General features: G+C 42.0%; 1 protein-coding gene across 1 annotated transcript in view; it reads right to left on the bottom strand.

The window, feature by feature from the left end:
- Positions 1 to 2,605: 2,605 nt before the first annotated feature.
- Positions 2,606 to 16,333, bottom strand: part of LOC117732540 (neural-cadherin-like) — a 75,845-nt gene continuing 62,117 nt past the window's right edge. Inside the window, 7 exon segments of the mRNA XM_034535549.1 lie at positions 2,606 to 3,172; positions 3,788 to 3,942; positions 9,918 to 10,168; positions 12,016 to 12,199; positions 12,809 to 13,073; positions 15,373 to 15,539; positions 15,847 to 16,030. Of these exon segments, the coding sequence (XP_034391440.1) occupies positions 2,606 to 3,172; positions 3,788 to 3,942; positions 9,918 to 10,168; positions 12,016 to 12,199; positions 12,809 to 13,073; positions 15,373 to 15,539; positions 15,847 to 16,030 (1,773 nt within the window).

Raw genomic sequence — 16,333 nt, 5'->3', positions numbered from 1 at the left:
AGGCTGCTCTGGCATTACGGAGGGCCTTCTTATATGTTTTAAGACTATCTCGCCAAACTAAGTATAACGGCATACACTCTGGTAGTGTGAACTCAAAAGTTATGAGGTAATGGTCTGATAAAAGAGGGTTCTGTGGAAAGACTATTACATGTTCTATGTTAATGTCATATGCAAGAACAAGGTCGAGGGTGTGGTTAAAGCAGTGAGTCGGTTTCTGTACTCTGACAGAAGCCAATCAAATCTAATAATGAGATAAAGGCAGTGCTAATACAATCAGTATCGACATCCACGTGAATATTAAAATCTACTACAATAATAACCTTGTCAGTTTTAAGGACTAAATTTGATAGAAACTCTGAAAATTCAGATAGAAATTCAGTATACGGACCTGGTGCCCGGTACACTAACAACAAATAGACAAACATAATTGTCTGTATTGTTTTCCAGGTTGGATGTGAAAGACTGAGAACAAGGCTTTCAAAAGAGTTGTAGTTTAATTTAGGTTTAGGATTTATTAATAGGTTAAATATGGCTGCTACTCGGGCGGTGCCTCGAGGAATGCGAGTATTAATATGACTTGATATTTTTGATTCATTTAAGCTGACATATTCTTCATGACTCAGCCAGGTTTTCAGTAAGACAAAATAAATCAATGTGATTGTCTGATATTAAATCATTTACTAATACAGCTTTAGATGACAGAGATCCACATTTAATTCTCCAATTTTGTAGCACTGTTGCAATAGTGGTGTTAACTTTTATGAGGTTATTTTGTATAACTGCTCTTCTGGTTACATTTGATTTAATTAATTGAAGTGGCCGTGGGGCAGACAGTCTCTATGGAGTTGTGGGTGGGTAACCGCTCTAATGGAAGTGCAGAGAAGGGTGTAAGACTACAACTCTGCTTCTGCTTCCTGATCTGAACCCTGGGTCATGGATTATGTTACATTAACCCAGAAAGTCTGCCAATTATCTACGAAGCCCACATTGTTTGCTGGACACTCGGCAACCAGCGGTGGAACGATGACACGCAGCTATACATCTCATCATTGACCAAATTGGGGACATGGGCCAGAGAAAATTACGAAGTCCGACATTGTTTTGGCGTATGTACACACTGATTGCACATTAACTTTACTGACCTCCGAGTGGCGAATTCGGGAGTCATTACCGCCGCCGGGTATGACAATCTTACTGTAGAACCAACAAACAAGACAAATGAGCTCCTGAAAGGGCGAATGTAAGCTTCAGGTATTCTGAAGTTCTCGACAGTGTTAATCACACTGAATGATGTCTGCCTGTCCATGTCCATATCCTATAATTTCATCATAAATGAATGAATAGAGAGTATGGAAATGACAATAACTTTTAAAAATCTGTATAAAATCGTTAGCAATCTCTATATCTATAGTGGAGCTTGGAATGTCTAAAATGTTGAGCTCCATAACAGAGTTAACATTTTATTTTTGACATGTATATCAAAATATAAAAGCAATAAACACCGTTTTTTGTTGTATTCTTTGTTATATATGAACAAGAATGCATTTTTATATTCACGTTACATATTCTGCTTTACTGCACCAACTTCCTTTTAAAAAGCTGTCAGTGGGAAAGTTTTTGCCTATATGACAACTTTGGGGGTAAAAGCCTCTGGGCTCTACTTTTATAATAAATACATACTTTGATGATGCTATTTCCTTGAGGTGTAGGGTCGATATCATAACGGTATTAGTGCAAATCAGGTGAAAAATTACAAGTACCCAAACACCATCTACAGAGTTTTTATTCTGCACGTCAATATTGATCCATTTGATCACTTTTTTGCTGAACAAAATGTTGTTGTTACGAAAATCATAATCAAGATTATAAAAAAAAAAAACATGGTTGTGTTTTGTACTGGGTATCTGAAAAACTAAAGCTCCTCAGAGGATGTGTCACCTCACCTTGGAAATCCGAATCCCCCCCATGCTGGAAAAACAGAATAGTTATTCATGTGTAGGTAATAAGACTGCCGGCTTACTTTACTTTGTGTCTGCTAAGCTTTATGACAAAAAAAATATCCACCCTGACCAACATTTGATGATGTAAGTTGGCTTGAACTTCAAAAACGAGAACTGGTGTTTGAATAAGATCAAGCTTGAAATATTATCAAAGATAATTATTTATTTAAAAGGAAAGAGATAATACAAATGAAACAAAATCATTTTTCACAAACCATTTCATGAGTCATTAATGGCAACAAGAATCCAGCTCTCTCACAGGAAACTCATTTGCTGTCTTGCTTGCAGACATTACTCTTTTATGACACGAATAGTTTTGACACAGGTCGCTCTGGAAAAGTGCTTTCTGTGGAGTAAATACTGTACAGTGCAATGCCAAGTAAACAATACATCACATCTGCTCATTCATTGGTAAACATGTTTTATATCAAAGTACTTAAATGTTCAAAGTTTCATCAATACAGTACATTTATAGTAGACTTCACATAGACCCTGGGCAACCTCCCAGTCTCAGATTCACATTTAATTATCTCCCTTTGGAATTCCACCAACGCCTTCTGATTTGTGTTGCTGCAACCTTCAGTTCAGTTTCCCCGAGTGCAGCCTCAGCCGCTCTTCTCACAGTTCAGCTGCCCTCTGCTTTCCTTCAGTTTGTCTTTCTGGCCCTCCGGAGTCTTGGACTCTCCTCTCAAATCGCTAACCACAGCTCGGAGCGTTTTGAACCTGTCCAGCCGGGTGCTCTGGGCCGCCTGAAGCCTGACCTCTGAACCCTGAGAAGTACTGAGGGAGCTGAGGGAGCGCACCGCCGCCAGGCTGCGCTCCTTTCGGGAGGGACGTCGCGGTGTGGTCATGGTGCCGAGCTCCCCCGGGTGCTCCATGTCCCGAATGACCTCACACAGGTAGCGGGCCAAGTCCTGGCTGGAGAAGGAGAGGGTTTTTTGGGAGCGCCGGAAGGTCAGAGGGGACGGCAGGGTTTCTGTCTCTGACGGGGGAATGGCCAGCCGCAGGGCTATCGCTGCGCTGCCATTCCCATTAGACACCCCCTTCTTAATGTTGTCCTGGGGAAGCTTAGTCTGCGGGTAGGAGATGATGCTTTGTGGGTAGCTGTACCGGAGGGACTGTGCAGGGCTGGGTTGGAGAGAGCGCTGCAGCTCCACCATATTAAAGGCATTCTGAGAGGAGCGACAGAAGGGAAAGCAGGTTACGAAAGAAGGGCAGAAGACAAGAAAAGAGAAACGTTTTCCCAGGCAATCATTGGGGGGGGGGGGGAATTTAAGAGATAATGGGAAACAACATTGCCATATGACACCAATTTGTGCTCAGAGCAGTGTAACTAGTTAATGCCTCTGCTAGGAAATGAACCCGATCCTCAGACTAAGACTAAGCTCCACCATGTAGGAAGAGATGTCGGCATCAAAGGCACCATTGATTAGCCAAGTAATTAATTATCTGATTGCAGAGGGGGTGAAACTGCTATTACCAGCACTATTAAAACCGAGGCATTAGCAGCTATTGGTGTCTACTTGCTTAATTTGAGCTAATTGACTCACATTCCTAGCTCTACAGGGAGTTGAAATTTGATTTTACATTTACACTCTGTCCCTGTTTTAGCTTCCGTACCATCTTATTCGTCTTCTCATATACTTTTACTGAAATATTGTGCGGCATTTAAAACGCATACAACTGGAAAGGAGAACTTACAGCAGTGCGATGTTTGTGTCGGGTGCTTTATTTACTCTCCCTGCCTGTGTTGCAAATACAAAATGCCTGCTTGTGTATATGTTTACCTGGTCCTGCTCCCCTCCACCCTCCTCGTCGTAGTTGAGCACATTCTCACGGATGTCCTCCCACTCGCCGTGGTGCGCGGACACATGGTACACACCCTCCTTCAGGCCCTTGTGCCTCCTCCAGCAGGAGTAGAGGAACAGGCCCAGCATCAACACTGAGGGGTGCCAGAGAGCAGGTTAACGCAGCGGGAGCACACTTTACATGCTGGAAAGTGAGCAGTGAGCAGTGAGCAGAAAAACACACCTTTTTTGGGTGTGCATGAAATTGACAAGGTGAAAGGAAAGCGATGATACAAACATTGAAATACTCGGCACCGGCAGTAAAATGTTGACACTACACATTCTTTTGTTAAATGAAACACAACACCAAACATCACTCTAAATAGATAGGTGATATAGACCAAAACATACTAAAGTGATTTTCCATCACGTTAATTTGTCCTGGAAGACCCATCAGCTGTACTGACTGTACAGTTAAGACATACTAATGGAATCTACGAACACAGGCACCACCTTTCCACCTTTTCCCACTGATGTTGCATCTCCGTTTCCTGACTTATCAAAGACCGCAGCTCCTTGGAAACCTATTAACTGAATTTGTACTCCTCCCAGCTTAAACTCAAAGCCTTGGTGGCTTTGCTGAAGGTGGAAGGGAATGCTGCGGGAGCCAAGCAGAAAGGTTCTGAAGCAGACACATCAATCACAGCTATTGTGTGCTGAATTATACAGCATGCTGGACTGACCTTTAAAGTCCATTAATCTCAACCAATATTTTCCTCCCATCTGCTATTCCCTTTTCCCCCCTTTTTCTCTTTCTCCCTTCCTCGCTATCTCTTTTTACTTGTTCACTCTTTTTCTTAATCTGTAATTCTTTTTGTTTTGTTTCTCTGTATTGGAACTTCCCCTCCGTCTTTCCTCTTCTCTCCCCCAGTCATTAAGTGTCTCACGGTTTGTGTTCTTCAGTCCCTCTCTGGCCTCTGTCTGGCCTCGGCTTTTTATCTCTCACACTAGATGGGCTCCATTTCAACTCGAATGGTTTATACGGTGTGTGCTAAGTATCAGTTTAATTGGAAATCTTCTGAGAAATGCAAGGTAATCACATTAGTCTGGATTTTTAAAGTAAGTGCTTCGAAAGAGAAGAATGCACTGACGGCTCTTTTGGGTCACACTAACAGGCTGACATTCATAAACATCGACAGAAAAACAACTCCCTGGGAGCTAATCTCTGCGGGAGGAAAACATTATCTCAATAAGAAATCATCATCTCACTCCCTGGAACATCTTTAACACCTCAGCTGAAACACTTTTATTTCATGCTGCTCTAATATTATATAGAAACAGAGAGATTGTGTTCAGTATGGGGTGGAGGGAGAGCTGTATTGATCAGCCGATCCGACTCCTTCGCGCCAGAGCGCACTCGCAGAAAAACACCAGAATCTTGATGAGGCCCGGTAAGCCGGCCCCTTCTTCTGGGCCCCAGAATGACTTGCTTGGAGGTGCTGCAGGCCTGCGCTCACCTCAACACCACACACACCTGCTCTAGCTGCCTGCTGAAAAACTTTGCCCGTAAGCCTGCAGCCGCTGCTGCCTAGAGTTGTGTGTGTGTGTGTGTGTGTGTGTAGCTACATTCCAGTGAGATCAATATCACTCAGGGTGGAGAACAAACATCGCAGTCGTTCATCAATCCATAATGCTGCTGCCTCTCTGCCCTCTAACCGATACTATGAGCAGGGTATTATGATGTTAGCCCGGACCGGACTGCGTATTATGAATGAGCGTTGAGTAAACAACGACAACACAGTTTGATCGAAACACTTAACCCTTTCTCCGTCGCTCCAGTCTGATGTTAATGAGAAAAGATGAAGTGCGATGTGGACGAAACATCAATGGGAGGTTCAGGGGAAAGGAAACTGACGAACGAGTGGAAGGAAATGAGACAGATGAGTGATGGTGAAGAGTTGAGAAAATAATTTATTTATCAGGGAATAAAAAAGTACAGGCACTTTACATGATTGCTTAGCATCCAGAGCCCATATGGGAAGCTAATTTCTTAAAAAACCAGGACGTCAGATTTGATGCTGGATTAATGAGGCTTGGACAGAAATCACCTCATCTGGCTCCGTCAATAGCTCATGCTTAACTCACATTCTGGTCGGCCTGCGATGGCTTATGTAAAACTCAATAATGGATGATCATTTTAACTTTTAATGCATGTTGAGGGAGAGAAGGAGTCCCCCTTTAATTTTGCACCCGGCTAGCAGTCTCGCCGAGTGCAGTATAGGCTATTTATGGGTGATGAGGGTCATCATGAAACATCTACATATTCACATGGATTACTCTTATTTCCATATTCAGGACCTTTGATAATAGAGGAAAACTGGTTCTTCTTTTTGCATTCAGGTAGAGACAACGCATTTTATTCCCTTATTAAAAGGTGTGGACATGTAATTACTGTACAGTCATCAAAGACGGCCCTTTCCAGTCTGAATTGTGCTAATGAACAGACGGTGATTCTTGGTGAGGTGAACATTTTAAGCCTTGAATATAAATGCCTCATCAGCAACAGCGGGCAAGCGACTTCAATCGACTGCACCTTTCTTTAGTTGCCAATGCAAGCAACGCATGAATTTTCATGAACGATGCCAAGGCCACACTTTGAATTCATTATCAAATATTGAAGAGCGCTTTATGCGTTTCACTCTCAAGTGTCAGAACAACTGATGTCCCAATACTCGCCACATGCCTTGGAGGGAAACGTTGAGTCAGTTATGAGGCAGAGACGGTGTATTGAATCGCCCGAGCGTTTTAAAAGCCTGTCTCTGACAGAAAGACTCATAAACAGTATGAGGCCCTACAGACGGCAGTGGGTGCAGCAACATGAGAGCCACTCATACACATGCACATACATTTGTCCTTCTATCTTTGTGAGGACCAGAAATGCCATTTTCTTAGCTATATTGCTTTAAACTAACACAATGAACTCATCCCTGTCCTACTCAACAATGAATTAAAGGGACACATCATCTTTTCTGTAGCGATATCAATGCATACACATTTAAAAAGGCCTTGCTGGCAGCAGATGTGGGTAGGTATTGAATCTTGGTCCTCGTAAATCTTACGACAGCTTATGACACCATCAATCGTGCAATTGTATTGCACAAGTGCAGCGTCACCAGGACTAGAGCGGAGACATTAGCTGATTAATCGGTTTGTCGGTCAAGAGGAAATTAAGTATAAGTATATTGATAACTGATTAATTGTCTTTTTTTGTTTAAAAAAACTAAACAGAAAAACATTAGAAATGTTATATATTTGGGTATGCCCTCGATGGACTGGCGGCCTGTCCAGGGTGTCCCCTGCCTTCGCCCTATGTCAGCTGGGATAGGCTCCAGCGCCCTGCGACCCTAATGAGGATAAGCGGTATTGAAAATGGATGGATGGATATATTTGGGTATTGGATTTTAAAGATGTCACTTAATGCTCTGAAACACGTAACACAATTATTGATTAATAAACAGAAGACGTATCATTAATAAAAAATATGATAATACAACTTAAAAAAAAGATGTATCTAAGTTAAAATGACAATTGTATTTCTTGTTCAGAAAAATCAACTGGTGGTGCTCCTCAGGGTTCAATTCAAGGCTCTCTATTCCTCAGTTTGTTCCACTTGGTCACATCATGCACAAATATATAAAGACAATCTTTAAATCTTTAACAGTTACCTGCAAATGAAGCCAAATGGCCCAGATGGCTTTACTTCCTCAAAGCTCAAAGTCCTTCTTTTTAAGGCCCCTGAATTAAATTAAATTTAGATGCAGAGAAGAATAAAGTGTTTAAAAATGCTTTCTTCAACTAAGAAACATATCCTAAATTATTTAGCTTAGGTACTCCATGTCTGGTCTGATTTCTGAACTTATGACCCCTTATATATATATATATATATATATATATATATATATATATATCAGAAAGCAGCCTTGGATCAGCCTAAGTCTTCAAAAGGAGGCTTTTTCAATAAAAGCCCTCAAACTCCAACGCTTAAGGTTTGCCAATTCATTTTTTACTTTGAAATATTTCAAAAAAACTTCAATGTTATTCTTACTTTGATACACTCTTGTGAACTGAACTTTATAGTCACAACACTGCCTCAATCTGGTGCTTGTTGTTTGGTTTATTCATTTATTTGCCATATTCATCACAGTTTGAATTCTTCAATGATTCTTCAATGTTTTTTTTTTGGCCCACAAACAATCCACTCTCATCCCAACGTGTCAAATATCAACGGTTGGTCCGTGCCCTTCAATGTCTGATACCGCTGCACCGGGCCTTCAACTAACTCCAGTCTAAACCCACCCGCCTCATGATTGGACAGTCAGACCACCCACGCAGTATAAAGAGAGGCGGAACACGGCGGTGGATGGATCCAACAAAGACACACAGGACTCTGGTCCACACGGGTCGCTACACACCTTAGTAAGTCAAGTTAACATCCATCTTGCTTGTTCCCTGAACCTCAAGGGATTTTGTTGTCGAAACATATCTCACGGTGAAGACGGAAACGTATTTTGAAAAGACACTATGGATGTAACAAGTGGAAACTGACACGCCACATCGCTATAGAGGGGTACCGAGTGCCATACTTTGAAGCTCCGGGTCGCTGACCAAGCGTTTGACAAGGTTGGGGGTGAAAACATGTTGCCACAAAACAATGCATAACGTTCAAGAAAATAACCTCATTTGCCCATTTTTCTTGATTTGATGAAGCTAGTTTGTTTTCATGAACATACCTCAGCCACACTAAGACTTTAATATTCTGGTTAGGGCATTTATCCTTTATAATGTGCCAATTATAAATGAAATTGTTAATGTGCCAATCGAAGTGCCGACTGCATGCTGCACTCATGTTGGGAATGTGCTGTAAGACTGTAGTCTGTTCACTTCTACAAGATATGGCGTAACGTTTTTTTCTTTATTTTTCAAATACCTCAACAAAGAGCTCAAGACCACATTACCACATACTTAATATTGAAGACATAGTCCTCCGCGGGCAGCTATTGAAGAGGTCTATTTCTTATTAATAGGATGTAAATAGCAAGCCGGTACATTATCTTCCAGCTAGCATGTGTTCTAAAAAACACAATGAACAAACAGTTTCTTCAAGTTTAAAGTTTCGAGAGGAGACATGATGTTTGCTGTTGTGAATGGCTAAAATGTTTCTGCATTTTGGCACAAATGATTCTGCAGATTATTCTGTTTTCTATTGTTCTGTTTTTCTTGCAAGCCGCTCGCTGCACGTCCTCTGACCAAAGGAATCTTGCCCCATGCTTGTCCATATCATATCACCGCATTGTATATATCTAACCTTTAGCCGAGGGTTATTCTTGAATAACCTTAATTAAAGTAAAGTCTGTACTTTGGCCGTTTTTCTTGATGTAAGTGATCCCTGATTACAATAGTGTACATAGTAGTGCATGGACAATATGGACACATTGAGGGGGATTTGGGAAAACAGAAACTTACACAGAAATGTGGATGGAAAAGCAAGAAGAAATACATCAAAGGAGTAAAATGAGAGAGTGGGATATATAAAATGGTTGGACACATAAAATGTAAGGCTGAGAGAGAAATTGACTTCTGAAGTCAGAGCATAACATTGGAATAGACAGGGGACACAGACGTGATGAGAAATATAGAAAAACACATAAAGAAGATCCAAAATTCTCCCGGGGCTTTAAAAGCTTCCCTGTGAATCATAAATTAATACATACAATGTTTCCCTCCCTGCTACTCTATCAGTTTCATTTTTCTGCCGACCTCCCATGGAGGAAATCACATCTTGGTTCAACTCAAGAGATCAATATGGCTACAAGATACTGTACAAGTATGTGTATGTAGATTTAACAGAAAACAGACAAAACTGTGTTACAGACAAAACCAAACACAGTGTGAGGATTATACCATGAAGATTAGAAGAAACAAAAATTAAAATACAAGATGAAAATCAGCGCATCACAAATGAAAAAGAGAGAAGATGATCCAGAATAGATGAAAAAAGAAACATGAGAAGAGCGGATGACACACGTTTTGGGTTACCACAGGTAGAAGAGGACATAGTCGACATAGCTACCTAGAAAGGCCATGACACATATGCTGATGGCGAACATGGAGCTGAGGCTGAGGCTGTTGCCGTCTTCATTGTGGAACATGGCGAGCGTCACCTCACAGTGGCGTCCCCGGTAGCCCTCGCTGCAGCGGCAGGAGTAGCGGGATGGAGAGTGAGCCACGCAGGTGCCGTGGCGACACGGCCGGCTGGCGCACAGCGTGTAGACGCACACTTTGCCCAGGGAGCTCTCTTTGGTCATGTGGCCCGGAGGGCACCTGTGCATGAGCGGAGACACAGTAGCGTAAAGCAAAGACAAGAGACACTTGGGAAGCTTTCAGATAAAAGGAGCTTTGAGTTCTACAGAGCTGCGACACCCAAACTGACGGGGTAAAATTAAATCCCTGAGGTGTTACAGTCCTTAAACCAGATTCAAAGATATGCTCTTTGAAGGTTACAAAGTGTCGACTGTACTGTATAAAAACAAAAGAGAAAAGAAACTGAGAAGCCAAGATTGGCTTTGTGGTGGTAGTTCCACAATGTATTTGTACCACACATCCCCTGGATATCACTCAGCCCTGCCCCGTGCTTCTCACAGTGCGTTGTAACCTGAGGCTGTGCTGCCATCACAGAATACGGATAGGGTGTGGGAAGTCCCACACTGTTTCGGAGTCTTGAGACTCGGTGATCCTGCAGAGTTTAAAGACGCAGCCTTGAGACTGAGACAGTCCCCACTGTGAGCCTCTATTCTGTCAGGCTCAGTTACAGAGTGTCACACGCCGAACTCAGCCGAGCTGCCATCTGGTGGACACTTTGGAACTTTGATCATTATACTTTTACATAAATGAGCAAACTGTGCTTTTTTTAGTCGTACTGTATAACTTGTTTTGATTACGGCATGCTTGATTTTTCTTATTTATATGTGGATGGGGATTTAGAAATTGGAGCTTGTGATTTAATTATTGTTAATAAATGTACTAATGTTGATAATTAATATGCCATTAATGAGAACAATGTTATGGTTACCAGTTATGCATTTATGTAAATAATCATTAATAAATACCCATTTCAGTAATAGATTAATACATGTATAATAAGGCAACCCATTAAGTATACACTAAATATGAATAAACTGTTCAAATATGGATTTAAATCTGGGAGATGTGATAGATGAGGATAAAACACCAGAACAAATGTGTTATAAGATTAGTAAAGGATTTATTAAACATTAATAAAGTTATTAGTTAGAGCTTATAAACCCTTTTTGAAAAAAGGACAACAAAAAAAAAAATTCTTGGAACACTTTATAATAACTACACGCTATGAAGCATTAATTAAGTATGAGTACACACTTAATTCATCATTTATAAAGCGTTGTTCCACATTTATAAATGATAGATTTACCATTTGTAAATGAAATATTATAAAATACTTCATACCGTGCAGTTATTATAAAGTGTTACCCAATTTCTTGTTGTCAGTATTTCTTTATCGTTTAGATAATTGCTCTTAATATTAGAAGCAATTTTAGAAAACTATGCTATTAAATAAAGTATAGTATTATAATTATTTAATTATTGATTATTATTTTTATAATGGTGACTCAGTTGTCTGTCTTTGTAACATAGTTTTTTTAATTCATTTCCCAGGCTGGTCCTCTTGACTTAATTGTATTTCTGTACCAATGCACCTGCAATCTGGTCACAGATGATTTGCCTGCTCTGGGTTTTGTTTTTTTTCCGCGGGGCCGTAATGTTTCTAGGAAAACTCGTACAATTCCAATTCCCAGAACTTGTTTATACCAGACAAATGCTAATAAATAGCATTCAACCTAATGTGACCATATGTTAATATTGTTAATAAGTTACTTGACATTTAAAGTTCCTTTCCAAAAGGTCATACTATTCTATATACCTGCTGTAGGAAATCTATACTGTGCAACTGTGTGGGTCTTGATGTCGTTTATTTTTGCAAAATATGCAAGTTGAGTGCTAGTGTTAGTAATTTTATTATAAGCAAGGCTGTGGTATGCAGGTCTGGATGTGCGTGTCCAAATGTGTACAGAACGTGCCTGCACGGTGTCATTAACACCCTGGGTTATTTATTCTGTATTTATTTACAGCACCTGCACTCATAGTGTCTCCAGAGGTCCACACAGACCAAGGGAGGGGAGCAGTGATGTTTCCTGCAGGCTTCTGAATAGCATCCAACAGAGATGCCCTGCGAAGTGACCACCTGAAGCCCCTCTGTAGGCGGCTCCCGTCCCAGAGGGATGGAGCGGCCGTTAAACCTCACATCTCGCAAACATCCTGGTGGAATAAGGAAAAAGGAAGAGGAGAGAGAAAAAACGGAGTTTACAATGCCAAAAGACACTCGAAGACACCAGTCCTCGGGCCAAATCTTTCATGGAAACGCATTTACACCCTGGTACTCAAACACACAGACACACGCACATTGGCACACATACACAGACTCCCTGACACACGCATGCAAACACACAAACAGCCTGAGGCTAAGCTGTCAGCATGGACTTCTTTTTTTGCAGGATATTTTCGCTGCTGAGTAGTTGGCTCACTCTGTGGGAAACATGAGGCTCTAACACATCATTTAAATACAGATCAGTCCCACGGATTCCCTTTCTCTCATCTGCTTGATACAAAGGGATCTGACACCTTTGGATTAGTTTGGGAAATGTAGAAGCGCCAGTGAGTGGTAAAATAAACACTGAATTACGTATATGCCCATTAATTTGAACAGGTATACAAGTTAACTGTGACATCCACTCCTTTCAGTATGTGTTTGCTAATTCATTAATTTACAAATGAACCTGTTGATTCATACAACACACCAAATGATTCTTACACTCAACATAAATTAATTTGTTCACGCATTTAAACCTAATATACACAGCCACCTACCGAGGAAGCTCCGGTTGTGTCCTGAGGGAAAAGAGTTTCCGAGCATCACCACGGAGGGGTCAATAATGATCTCCTGACTCCGCCCAGGTGAGGCCGTAACCTCTCGCCGTCCTCCACCTCCGTCCAGTCGCAGCGTGAACTCTCTGCCATACCGATCCAGCTCCACCTCGTGCCACTCTCCATCGCTGAGGCGATGGTAGGGCAGTGTCAGGTTGTAGTCTCCATCGCCGAGGTTGTAGAAAACAGCCAGCAGACCCTGAATAACCTGAGATACACAGTGGAGCTTTACTGATTTAAAATGCAGGCATTGAAACAGACCAGTGAACCAAAAGAAGCAAGAAATTATACAGACGCGTTTGTGTGTTATGGATGGAATCCAGATTGACTACTGGACTGCATGTGGAAGACATTGCTGAAACCAAAACAAGCTGGTCTGGTTTGTCATTGATCAGGATTTCAAGGCTTGAAATAGTTGTGTGAATAAAAATGTAAAATGGGGCGACACAAATTCTAAACAGGCAGACCTGGACTCCTGCCACATTGTGCTGTGTTGATGGGTAAAAACAGATCTTGAGCATAACAACATCATAAGAAGTAGGCCAGCTCCCGTGGTGAAAGAAAAGGAAGCAAAGGTTGGGCCAGACAAGAAGTGTGTTACTTAACAACCAAGAACAGACTCTCGGTGGTGAACCTGCCAGAAAAAAATGGCATGGAAATTTCAGTGGTGAAAATTAATTCAGTAATTTTGCAGCTATAATGCTTTGCAGAGCTGCTGTATACAACCCTGCATGGCGGAAGCCAGAGGGATCCCGAAGGGAAGGTATACAAGAAACAACAATTATCTTCAGCAGTTAAGGATGAGCGAACACAATGGACCGAACCAATGAAGGGCTCCCATAACTGCAGCTTGTACATGTCCAAAGCTTAATTGGAAACAGTGGGGCAAGATAATTCACATTCAACCCAGCCTGCATTAACTATTGCTCCCTCAGCATGGGCATTTCAAATGCTTCTCTCTCCCACTGGACACACACACACACACACCTACACACACACACACCTACACACACACACACGCACACACACACACACAGTAAAAGCTGACTTTGCTCCCCCCCCCCGTGGCTTATCCTGCCCTCATGTACACAACAAAAATGAGCAAAGGACTCAATCAATACTCAGAAGAAATAATCTGATATATTATATAAACTTTCTGCATCGTCCCCAGAGATCTAAACAAAATGTTCAAGTCTGAGTTCCTGCGGAACTTTAAACTCAAGTCACATTTAATAAAATAAAAAAAGGCTATGATTTTAGAGTTTTACTGTTCTAAAGGGTCACTGGTCTTTGACAAAGTCGTCGCTCCCCAAAAACTCCTTCACACACTGCATTAGATGAGACACCATACTCCTTGGAGAGCTGCATGTTGTTTGTACCGAGCTAGCCTTTGATAACCTTTGTGAGAAAGTCTGGTTATTTATTCAGTGTGCACTCTATCCCATATCTACCCTTAAGAAAAAAGGGTAGAGAGACAGCCCTTTAAATTAGGGCTTGTTGTCGGCAAATACACCAGGCTTGAGCTCAAGTGTTTCTAAGAGCTTTGAGACAACCAGGCTGAATGTTTCAGACAGACATCAGATGTTTTATACAGCTCACCAATTCAACTCCAGAGAGGGTTTCACAGAGATGCTTCACAGCCAGCATACAGTAAAGGCTACAGCCTTTTCCTATTTCTGTCACTGTGCGACTGTAACGAGGGAAGAGGACGACATTGTTTTTCTATATGAAGTTCAAAGATCCACAGAGGAACAAGAGACGAGATCTTTGATTTAAACAATGCTGTCTAACAAGTAACAAGCACAAGACAAGATGTTTTCAAAGACAGAGCAGTGGTGTGGAATATACCATAACGGAGACAGGCTCACTGAGAACAGCTGACCTGTGAGTTGTGAAAGTGACAGTCCTAACAGAGCGATTTACTTCCAGGTGCTGTTTGCACTCGGCCTGCCAGTCAATGAGATAAAAGGTCTCGACGAAACCCCGGTTTCCTATCCACTCAGGGATGTGTCAGGCAGGAGAGCATTGCTCTTACGGAGGTTTGGCAAAGTGAGGAAGACTTGTCTCCTGGAGAAACGCTCTGCGTGAGCACCACTCCACACCAGCTGTGGCAGCATGCATACAGAAGCAAGCTGTGTCAAAAAGACTCAAGTTCAGAGCAGGGGCTGTGACCTTCACCCTGCCCTTGAATGACAGTGCCCACAGTTGCTTTCTTGCAATATTAAATTGTGCTTTGAAACACACAGAAATAACCTTGAACAAAGAACTAATTTCTTAAATAGCAGCATTCTTCACTTACTGAAAGACCTTTGTTGAGAACATACATATGTCAATCACCCGGCCCCCTCAGTATCCACGCATATGTCTCCAACCCAGATATTACTCACTCTCAGCCTGACAAGTATTCGCATGGAAATCACTGTCTGGGCCCTAATTATCATCTTGAGGCCCACAGACAAGACAATCAGAACTGTCAAGGTGGAGAGGAGTGACCAGTTGTGACTCACCTCTAAACGTAGGTATTCATTCTGCTCCTGGGAAAGCAGGCTGAGGATGACACCAAATGTGGCATGTGTCCGAAGCCCGACCTGGACCCTCATCTCCCGCGCAGGCAATGACCACAAGAGCTGGAACTGCATGTGGCTCCGGCCGTCGAAGGAGAACTCTGGAGCCACTTGTCACCAAAAACACACAAGGCTTGTTCAATTAATTCAGCTGTCAAAGGAGAAATAATTGAGGATATCACAGCAAGGGAGGGGGGGGGGGGGGGGGGGGGGGGGGGGGGGGTGCTCTGTAAAAGCACTTTATATAGGCAACGTTATCTTCCCACTGCAGCAGAGAGCTCCTTGGAGCGCAGAATTTCCCACATCCCTTTTGGATTTGTACACTTTGTGAGGCTTAAAAGCCCAAACTCCACTGAGATCTCACTTCTCCTTTCCTTAAAACACCACGGTCAACTGAAAGCAAATTCATATGCTTACCGTGGGCACACTGAGGCCCTGAAAACCCCGGTTCACACAGGCAGCTAAAAGAGCCCCACTCGCCAAGACAGCGACCCCTCTTGCCACAGGAGGCCAATTGCTCCATGTTGTTGCATTGGTCATCAATAAGAGAGCAGCCCGGCACAGTGTTGGAGGATTCAGCTGGGAACGCAAGGTCATATAGCTGCAAACAAGAAGAACACGACAAGAATGAAGAGGAGGAAGACTTGGGTGGATGTTGCTGTCTTTACAATGACACTGGAAAAGTGGAAATGTGATTGCAGATCGTGCCGTTAAATACTACAAATTGATATCTGATTGCTGACTGTTTAATAATACATTATATTTTGATTAATCCAATTGATCATATGCAGGGAAATTGAAGAGTCACATTAACATAAAGATGTACAAAATAAGAGATGTAACCTAAAGAAACACCTACTATATATACAAATATAATGAAACATGTAAAGAACTATACACCAAA

The sequence above is a fragment of the Cyclopterus lumpus genome, chromosome 6, assembly GCF_009769545.1.
Source record: "Cyclopterus lumpus isolate fCycLum1 chromosome 6, fCycLum1.pri, whole genome shotgun sequence".
In the NCBI taxonomy this organism is placed as follows: domain Eukaryota; kingdom Metazoa; phylum Chordata; class Actinopteri; order Perciformes; family Cyclopteridae; genus Cyclopterus; species Cyclopterus lumpus.
Note: the sequence above shows the minus strand (reverse complement) of the source record. Positions and strands in the feature narration are given on the sequence as shown.